The following is an 11,037-nucleotide window of genomic DNA, read 5'->3' as shown; positions in this document are numbered from 1 at the left end:
CAAATGAAATGAACAAGTTATCCCTGAAAAAATCTTAAATTGAAGTTAAATGAACTCAATATATTAGTGATTACATTATGTTAGACAAGCATACAGTGAGATAGGGAGTCAAAAATGCAATATCCATTGGTTTAATGAAAGTCATTGACACAAATGCATCACTGCATGTAGATTTATTTTGTATGAATATATGCATTCAATATTGCAAAAATTTAGTTTCTGCATTTATTTCAAAGTTTTAAAACCGTGATTAATTCCCAAGGTTAGCCTTATGGTTTGAGAGACAGGAAATAATTCCTTGTGCAGAACTATGGATCATAAAGCCTATAAGGCTCAGATTCACGGGCACATCAGAAACACACAGCAGCATTTGGTGCTCCTAGTTCTCTTAAACAAGACTGCAATCCCTGTACTCCACCCACAAACAGCAGCACTGCAGCTAAAACCCATTTTTTAAAATGTTAGCTCTGCCTGTTACTTCTACTTGGGCCATAGTTAACTGGCATCTGTTTTATTTAGCTTTTTCTCTGAAATGCCAATTGTAATGTAAATTTTGGTAATAAGTAATCATTTAATGTCAAGTATCTGTAAACCATCTAGAACAAGTTCTTCTTAAATGCTTTAGTGCAAGAGCAAGACTTTAAGCTAATCTTCAGTGCAGTTAGCTTTGAGTAGTCAGGTCCTAGAATTGTGACATTTTCTATTTGCATTTTGGCAGATATGTTAAGAAATAAATGCAGCCCAGTACTTAAACCTATTGAGGTTGCATTTATATTTATTAAAAATATGAACGGAATTTCTAGGACTCCAGTTCGGATTGATTTTGGTTGGACTGGAAGAATGACATTTACTGGTCTTAGGCTGCGTCAATTACAATAGAGAGTTAAGTGGACTTTGAATAATCACCTTCAACAGCGCTCACTGTCCAAATGAAAGCAGCTTTTGTAGTAAGGAAGGCAAACAACTTTGTTGTAGTGACGGCAGTGGTGGTGATGGTGAGTTCAGTCACCCTGCAAGATATTTGGACACACTAATAAACCCAGAGCCAAATAAGTGATATGCGCTGCCTACAATAGATTGGGTCTCAAGCAGAAAATAATGCATGCTTTCCACGATGTTATGGAAAAACAGCTGCAAAAACAAAAAGAAATCTGGCTGCAGTTGTAACCCCCTGCCTTCATCAGTAGGAAAAGCTAGAAACGGTGAAACAAATGAGCAGAAACGAAGGGGAAGTGTCTCCACATACGTTGCCAATCGTTACACATAACACTGTTGTTCAGAATTTGTCTTGAATTTCCATTTTCCACCTGCCAGCACCCTTGAGGCTTGCTCGATCATTTCTCTGTGTTTTCAGTGTGCTGACACGACTTTTAATGGTAAGAGTGCATTAGCTGATTGAAAGCCTTACTTCAAGCATATGCCAACACCCCCCGCCGGTTAGCCCGCAAAACCAAGGCATTTGCTACAACTGAAGACTACATAGCAACTGTGGCTGTACTCACAATGGATTAATTGAAACTCGAAGTGTTTCTTTAGAGTTTCCTTTCAGGCAGAATTTAATGCATGTTAGGGCGCGGCTGTCTCTCCCCCTCCCCCTTTGAGTGCTGGGACATTGCAGCAAATGTATTGAAAACGTCCCATTTTCAACAATCGAGGTTCAGCACCACGGAGAGCGCCTAATGACGGCGCCAGAAGAGCACTCGGAAGAATTTTCAGCAATTATAAAATGTACTGTTTCCAAAACATCAATTCTTGATACCAGACATTGAACATCTTGCATGGAATGTGCCACTGGAATAAAGAGGGGTGGTTCCATATTTATTACCATTTTCAAACTGCATACTGGCACTTTGTGCTTTAGCATCATTGGTGGATCAATATTTAATACCTGGAGATCCAGAGAACGCACCAGTCGTGTCAAGGGATCTGTTCAGCCAATCTGCTTTGCTTGGCAGATGATTATTATTCATAGAAGTCAGCCTGTATTCTTTCCCTTCCAGAGCTCCACACTGCTGACTCAGTGCCTTATTCAGTCATCTCTGTACGCTGCTGTAGCTGGACCCCTTTCCCTCCCAGCTTCTGAGCATTTGCAACCTCCACCATGTCTAAAACAGCAATCGGTAAGAATTCCTTACTTTTTGTCATACCCGTCTTTAATTTCTCTCAGCAGAAAATTTTGTGTCTTCAACTAAGTAGATTTATGAAAAAAACAAATCTTTTTATGGTGGCTTATTTCTAAAACAAAACGAATTCATGTAACTCATTAAATCTGCTAGTCGTTAAATGAAAAGTCATTTTTCAGCATTTCCTCGAATATATCTGTTCTGTTAGTACAGTGCATTCAAAAATGCCCAGTCATGACAGCAGCACCTCGAAAATTATTATCATTAGCTTTACTACTCGTAATTTGAGGTAAATGTTATAACTGTAGGTGAAGAAGGCTGTCACGTAAAAAGGAAACATTTAAAGTTTTAAAGATTCGATTAGGTGTAAAACATCGGTGTAAAAAATAGCAACATAGTGTAATGTTTGCTTTATTGTTCTATGAGATTGGTTTATATTTCCTTCCTTAATGGTTGTAAAATCCTTAACATCTTCCGAGAATAAAGGTACATTTGGGTATTTTGCAGTGGTGTGCTTGCTACGTTTTTTTTTGACAGAACAGAACACAACACAATGCAGGCAGACCCCACCCATGTGGCTTCTCTTTCAGCATTGAAGATACCATTCAAAATTTATCCATTTTCATGTTAATTGGCTGGAATTCCTGTGGGAGATATGAAGATCAATATTATAGAAATTGCAGATATTACAAAAAACTTACAATATTAAATATGTTAGATTAATGTAGACGAACAAGTATCTGCAAAATTACAGCAGCCCACCTCTTAATAAGTGAGAAATTATATTTCAAAAAAAATCAAACTATCCAATAGCTGCAATATTTGCTATTCACACTCAACAATGGCTTAGATCTCAAAGAAGGAATGATGGAGCAAGACATTGTTTCAGAAAACTACCAGATGCTAATTAGAAGGTTCTGTCCTGTTATTAAGTATTACCATCTGGGATTTTCAATAATATGAACACATCACTGAAATTAGTTCTCTCTTCAGAGACAGATGTCTCCATTTAGGCTTGTTGAGGAAAAGAGGAAATCTGTATGTAAATTGCGTGTGCAGTCAACGGCAAATAACAAGGTGGGAAGGGTTGGGTTCTCAATCCGAAATGGAGCTGTTTGCATATACATTGAGACTAAACGCTGGGAGAGAAGCCAACCCTGCAGTGCCTACAACAATGATCCCTCCCCACTGCACCAATCTGGTAATCAGAATCGATAATTTGTAGTTGTGAGAGACTGATCACTGCAGAAAGCCCAATTAAGAATGCTGTTGCCATGGAAAGCTCTTCAATTGATTAATAAGCAATTCATGTGTGGCAACCTGCTGTTTTGGCAAAAGATAAGGCTGCTATGAGCAGTAGCTGAAAAAGACCACCAATGTGAACCAAAGTTCAAGGCAACAGAAATACCAGATGTGCTTTGTATTTGGATAGCCAAAACAAGTCTCAGGTGTTGTCTAGGATGAAAGCAATTGTACAGTTATATAACCCCATCATCATATTGTTTATCATGTTGGGCTCAATTAGACAGGAATTAAACCTTCTCCAATTTCCCTTAATGCAATACCTTCGACTCAGTTGTTCTTTAAGAATATTTGTATTATTCAGTTTTAATTTTACTGACTGATTTCTTTATTGAAGCTGCAGATATTCTGAAGATTTTGTTTTTCAGAAAAGTAGCTAATTCTCTTCTGCCACTTTATTATTGCATTTTCTATAGTTTAATCTCAGAATAAATATAAAAATCCAAAATATTTACTATTGTACTCTTGTTAATAAGAAGTACAGATAAGAATACAAGACTTTATCATAAATTGGCTCATGAAATGGAATCAAAGTGTGTGTGTATATATATTATATACATATACTATTAACATAAAAGCATATAAAATGCTATTTATACAATTTCATATATACTTTCAACATTTTATTGACTTTTTTTCTTGCAAGCCATAAACCGTCCAAGCTTTTTCAGTTAATTGAGAAGGCAAAAGTGATCTTGGTTATTGACTGTTCAAAAATCACTGCCCATGTCATTCCATGACCAGCCACCAGACAGTGCTCGTCATGATCAACAGGACAGACTCATTAACGGTCTAGGCCCGAAACGTCAGCTTTTGTGCTCCTGAGATGCTGCTTGGCCTGCTGTGTTCATCCAGCCTCACATTTTATTATCATTAACCCTCCTCCCATTCAAGGCAGGACACCATGCTTCCACGTGGTGCTCTTCCTTTGTACTGCCTGGTTGGGGATAGCAATTCAAGTAATGGATAGCTCTTGGACTAAAACCTACAAATTGTAGCTGTAAGTCAATTCCTGAGCCACTATATATTGGAATCTTTTTTTTCAAATCTCTGCAAGCAAATTTCTAACCAAATTCTTACCCATTTGACATTTTCTTTTTAATCTGCATGACCTTGAATAGAGGTTGTTGTGTTTAAGCACATGATTAAAATGTAGCCTTATTTCAATTTAATTCTCACCATTCAAATCCCCATTTTCTTTATTGTCAAAATAGTATCAACACATTTGTTTATGTTTACATAAAACAAAATTAATATTGGGGTAATTTATTTTAGTTATTTGCATATCATGAATACTAATCTTTCAGGGGAAGATGAGATTCCATCTGCATTGCTCTCATTTCAATGACATTAATTATTGCACCTCAGTAAGAAAGAATTAACAGTAGATCAGAAATATTACCACAGAAATGAATTTCTCTTTTGGAACTTTAAATCATAATAAATAAATAAATGAATGAAATTATTTTATGTGGCAGTATACAGAACTGTCATTGATCAGTAAATGTCTAAACACATTAGATGGAGTAAAAATAAGTCTTTGAGAACTACCTATGGTTTGACACAGATTGATCACTGCTGTTATGATTTTATTGCTTGGGTATTAATATGTTCTGACATATACAAACTTGTATCTGCAATATGCTGTTAAACTATATTCCCAGCCAAAATACTTCCCTTCCAATATGGCTGGCTCATCGCAGCACTCTGAGGATATTAAACAAAAAAATTAATAGCAGCAAACCACCATAGGTGATTCCACAACATTCTCAGAAAAATGAAATTAGCAAAACTGTTAGCCTTGGCAACAAAGTCCCAACCCTGAGAATGAATTTAAAATAAGCCTTCCACATTCTCTCAAATACTTCCAAAGAATCTTATCTCTAACTTCCCCTGTTCTTCTGCACTTTGCCATAAAACTTTGCTCAGTAGTACAATGAATATTTAATTATGAATTCATCTTCTGGTGACATCTTGTAAAAAATTGCTAAAATCATTCTTGTGATAATATTTAAAATTATTTTAGTAAATGACTGAAATACAATTCTGTTGTAAGGCATTTTATAAAGTGAGCAGTATACATATGAAACAATAGGTTTAGTTCTTGCGAATAATGCAAAAGCTGCTCACTTGAGTGGAACGCACAGTGATGTGCAATATCAACAGAAGTTAGATGTTTAAGAGAATATTTCAGCCTTTATGAGAGCACTTTCAAATTTTTTTGATGTTCTCAATGAAAATAATTCTGTCACAAATTTCACCGGCGGAAATTATTGACAGGAGTAAAACATTAATATATTGAAAGTAATGCAATAGCAGTAAAATGTGTTCTCTGACTGTTAAATACAATGCAACAAGAACTACATTTGTTGAGAACAAAAGCAAAACACTGTAGGTGCTGGAAATCTAAATTAAAAACAAAAGTGCTGAAAATATTCAGGGACTCGGGCAGCAACTGTGAAGAAAGAATGTTTCAGCTCAGTCACTTTTAATCAGAATTGAAGGTTTTGGAATAGCAAATTGTTGTTAACCTCAAGTAGGCACAGTACAGTTAAGAAATTAGGGACATGCAGGGTGCGAGTGAGCAAGCAAGGAGTTGGGGCTGACGTTGAAAGGTATGACTAAAGCAATAGGTGACTTTTTAAAAGGAGGAAGACATGTATTAAAGCAAATAACTTTGAATGCAATTTCTGAAGTGTGGGGAGGAGTAGAATAAAGGTTCTGCCAACGAAGACAAGTGAGAATATTCAGTTGGTTAGACTATCAATAAATTGGATGGAGTGTCAAAGGTGGTTGCAGTGATGTTCTAGGGATTATAATATTAGAGAATGCTAATTTTGAAGTAAAAATGCTGAGAAATAGGAAGCCAGTGGAGTTTAGCCAGGGTGATAAGTGAGTGGCATTAGTGATGGGGAGGTGGATGGCAAAAATCTACAGGAATTGAAGTATATACAGGATAAAACTTGGGAGATTGCCAACAAAAAGATTGAAAAAGGCAAAACTAGTGGTAACAATGACACAACTGAGTATTCAGCCACAGTGGAGGTATTGAAAGGAAGGAAACAAATATAGCTGAAATTGAACAGGATACTACATAATTGAGTTTGAGCTAGCTTTCAGGAGGGTGACTGTCAGTGGGGGCTGCAAGAGTATTGGATGTCTAAAGAAAAACGGAATTGCTTCCAATTCAACAAGCTACAGAAATATAGTCTATACTTAGTTGCTGAATAAATTTTAATTTTAACAAGTGCGTTAAAGCAGGGGGGTTTTCAATCCCTTCATAACCCTTCATAGTTTAAAATTTCTAGCTGGAGTTTGCCTGGAAATGGAGACTTTAGGCTAAATTTTGATTGACGGGGTATACATGGTACTGAAATTTTCCAGATGTAGGTTACAAGAGAGATTTTCCCACAATTTTACAACTGCACAGAGTGCATCAGTGACTTACTGATATGTTTCCAAGCTCTACACTGAAAGTAGCCATTGAGAAAATTATTTGTTTGGCTTGAATTCTATCTAATCTAACATTATGAAGGCTTGTTTCTGCTATGACAATGTGGGAGGATGGACTGTGAATATTATTCAGTCTGGAGCAGAACTTTGAGGTCATCTGAGTGGCATTCTACACATACCAAGCACTTACATGCGGGAATGATTCATCTAACAACTGAATGTACTTAATTTACAACTGTGTGGCAATCCAATAGCCATAACCTCTTCTTCAAACTTTGAAAACCACATAAAGATAATTGCAGCAATATTAAAAATGCAAATTTTAAGCAAACCACTCAGCTTGAAGTTCAATTCTGTGATGTGCCATTGTCTGTGAGAGAAGATGCTCACAGAAAATATATTACAGGAACTTGCAAGTCATCTATTTATGATTGTCACCCAACGCCATCCTGTCCTGTGAAAACTGATCAAACCTCCTAGTACAAGGCAAGTTATCACAACTATCAGGAAGTTCACTGATATTTTATATGTAAGAGCTAATATACTCATAAACATTTTGACGTAAAGGTGAATTCTAATTTGTTTTATACTAAAAAAAAGTTGTGTTTCTTTTATATTTAAAAAGACTTGTATCTATTTACACTTTCCATTTACTTCATCATTAAACTGATTTTGGTAAAATATATACCAATATTATAGCTTGCTGTAAGTGCATTCCACAGTTTGATTCAGTATCACATGATCAGAAAGATCCAAGTACCAAACCCTGGTCTGTGCTGTGATATGACAGTAGGATTACCACAGTTGGTCTATTGTTATAAGCTTCGGTGCTTCCAGGTTTCCTGCTAGCAATTTCAGATACAGGATTTTCTTGGAACCTACAGAAACTCGTGATTAATCTCCTGACAACTGCTGCAAAAATCAAGGAGAGAATGATGGAAGCATTTAAAAATGCTATTTTTTTAATTTTCATCAAACGGTTTTTGTTTCTTTGGTTATGGATGAGGGACAATAAAGGCTGTCAGCCAGTAATTATGTCAAGGAAACAAAGTGGCTGCTTTCTAAATGGCATAGGAAAACGGTGAGGCAGTTGTAAGAGATCGTGTGATCAAACCTCTGGGATGATATCTAAACAGAGCTGACAACCCTAGATAGCAAAGTGTGAAGCTGGATGAACACAGCAGGCCAAGCAGCATCTCAGAAGCACAAAAGCTGATGTTCCAGGCCTAGTCCCTTCATCAGAAAGCTTCTGATGAAGGGTCTAGGCCCGAAACGTCAGCTTTTGTGCTCCTGAGATGCTACTTGGCCTGCTGTGTTCATCCAGCTCCACCCTTTGCTATCTTGGATTCTCCAGCATCTGCAGTTCCCATTATCACTTAGAGCTGACAACCCTATTGTGATCACCTGTCAGAAAATGCATATGCATATGCATGAGCAATTAAACAGATGGGAGTTAGGCTATGAGACTGTGTCAATAGTCACATAGCATTGCTGAGGCTTTAATATAGAGAGTGGTGGGCTCCTACGCCCAACCAGCAGAGAGACAACAAGCATCAGCCTTCAGTGTCACTGAGTCAAAATCCTGAAACTCCCTCCTGACAGTATTATGAGTCTACACACACCAACTGGACTGCAGTGGTTCAAGAAACCAGCTCGCCACCACCTTCTCAAGAGAGAATGGACAATAAATGTTGGTTCAACCAGTGAAGCTCACAATCAAAATGAAGAACAAAGCAGGATTTTTATTTTAAAAAGGATAAAATGAATTTTTTAACGTGTCAAATGCTGTGGATTTTTTTTTGAATTTTAGCTTTTATTTTGTCTATTTGGAGCTAAGTACAAAGGAGCAGGCTTGTGGAACAGCAAGTCACTGCTTGTGCGTGCTATGTCTTAAGGTGGCAAGATTCAGACTTGCACCTGCAATTTCCCCATGAGGTAAGTTCACATATCACACACTTCTACGACACATCACATTCAGGGGGAACAAAATGGAAAAGTAAAGTCAACTCCTCTGAGGTTCCCTGAATCAACACATTACAGTGTGGTGCTGCCAAGCCTTAAATACTGCAATCTTTTTGATTATCAGCCATTTTGATTCAAAATGGTTCTGTTGTGCAGGAAACCATGAACAGGAAAGAAAATGCCAAAATGAGCTGTCATTTGACAAAAAGAAAGGTTTTGAAGAGTTTTGTCAACTCCAAATCTGCTATCAATATGTGAAATTGATGGCTTGAAAGCTCAAATAAGTAAAATGTCACAATGAGGAAAACAGTGTGAAATACAGAAATACTACTGTAATTAAGAATTGTCATTTTATGTCAGTCATATTGCTGCAGTATATTGTATTTCATTGTAATAGTTGCCTGATTTCCTAATGTTTTCCAAGCAACATAAAAAGTGGGAAACCACACTGTGACCTTTGCTGCTAGCTAAGTAATGGTATCTTATTTTATTCTCATTATCAAATACTTTCAAGAGGGGAAAAGGATCAATAAAAATGCATGACTTAATGATGTTTTAAAAAAGAAATGTGATGGTTCTTATAATATTGACTACATTTATCAGAAATCCTGACAGAAATCTTTTGGCATTGAGGAAAATCATGGCCCAACTATGACACAGGTCCTGTATCAGAGTAAGGCCATCGTCAAAACGATCATTGTAAATGCAAAGCATTAATAATTACCATGGAAAAAGTAATGGTGTATCAATTTCAGGATATTTTTCTGGGACTCTTCTCCAAGTATTTGATTTTGAATCCTGTTTAGGTCTGGGTACAATCTAGGAAGTAGAGATTCCTTGTTGGAATGGAAGACAAAAAACTGATTATCACACAAGCTTCTTATTGCTCAATATTTTTCAGGTTTTATGTTTGGACCTTGATATTTGTATCTCTTTGTCCAAAAATACAATAAATTCCTTATTTTTTTTCTATACAATTCTGTTGAAATTCCAGCTATGCTCATAGAGTGTACAAACAATATTACAATTTGAACCTATTCTTCAGAAAGTCATAGCATGCTTTTCTAATCTATTGAAACTCTTTGTTCCAGTAGAAATCTTAGTCACTTTTAGTCAGAATATTACTCTCTAAATGCTTTCACATATAGCTTGTGCTATAGTGGGAAAATGTTATGGTAATGTTGACTTTTTTTTCTAATCTCAGGACCAAAGATGAAGTTGTCTTTGGAAGTAGTTTATTTTATCTCATGGGTAAAGGTATGCTGAAATATTCACCATATTAAGTTATAAAACACTATAGCTACTTTAACCATATAATGCTCCTGTCTTGATTTTAAATCAGATTGAATAATCTCATATAATAAAATGTGAGGCTGGATGAACACAGCAGGCCAAGCAGCATCTCAGGAGCACAAAAGCTGACGTTTCGGGCCTAGACCCTTCATCAGAGAGGGGGATGGGGGGAGGGAACTGGAATAAATAGGGAGAGAGGGGGAGGCGGACCGAAGATGGAGAGTAAAGAAGATAGGTGGAGAGGGTGTAGGTGGGGAGGTAGGGAGGGGATAGGTCAGTCCAGGGAAGACAGACAGGTCAAGGAGGTGGGATGAGGTTAGTAGGTAGCTGGGGGTGCGGCTTGGGGTGGGAGGAAGGGATGGGTGAGAGGAAGAACCGGTTAGGGAGGCAGAGACAGGTTGGACTGGTTTTGGGATGCAGTGGGTGGGGGGGAAGAGCTGGGCTGGTTGTGTGGTGCAGTGGGGGGAGGGGATGAACTGGGCTGGTTTAGGGATGCAGTAGGGGAAGGGGAGATTTTGAAACTGGTGAAGTCCACATTGATACCATATGGCTGCAGGGTTCCCAGGCGGAATATGAGTTGCTGTTCCTGCAACCTTCGGGTGGCATCATTGTGGCAGTGCAGGAGGCCCATGATGGACATGTCATTCAAGAGAATGGGAGGGGGAGTGGAGATGGTTTGCGACTGGGAGGTGCAGTTGTTTGTTGCGAACTGAGCGGAGGTGTTCTGCAAAGCGGTCCCCAAGCCTCCGCTTGGTTTCCCCAATGTAGAGAAAGCCGCACCGGGTACAGTGGATGCAGTATACCACATTGGCAGATGTGCAGGTGAACCTCTGCTTAATGTGGAATGTCATCTTGGGGCCTGGGATGGGGGTGAGGGAGGAGGTGTGGGGACAAGTGTAGCATT

At 37.8% G+C, this 11,037-nt stretch overlaps 1 protein-coding gene across 1 annotated transcript in view; it reads left to right on the top strand.

Annotated features, from left to right (window-relative positions):
• The first annotated feature begins 1,889 nt into the window (after nt 1-1,889).
• Nucleotides 1,890-11,037, top strand: part of stmn2b (stathmin 2b) — a 58,970-nt gene continuing 49,822 nt past the window's right edge. The window contains exon 1 of the mRNA XM_048530008.2: nt 1,890-2,120. Coding sequence (XP_048385965.1) covers nt 2,102-2,120 — 19 coding nt within the window. The 5' untranslated portion in view covers nt 1,890-2,101. The remainder of the gene's footprint in view (nt 2,121-11,037) is intronic.

Source organism: Stegostoma tigrinum, chromosome 5, assembly GCF_030684315.1.
Source record: "Stegostoma tigrinum isolate sSteTig4 chromosome 5, sSteTig4.hap1, whole genome shotgun sequence".
NCBI lineage: Eukaryota > Metazoa > Chordata > Chondrichthyes > Orectolobiformes > Stegostomatidae > Stegostoma > Stegostoma tigrinum.
Note: the sequence above shows the minus strand (reverse complement) of the source record. Positions and strands in the feature narration are given on the sequence as shown.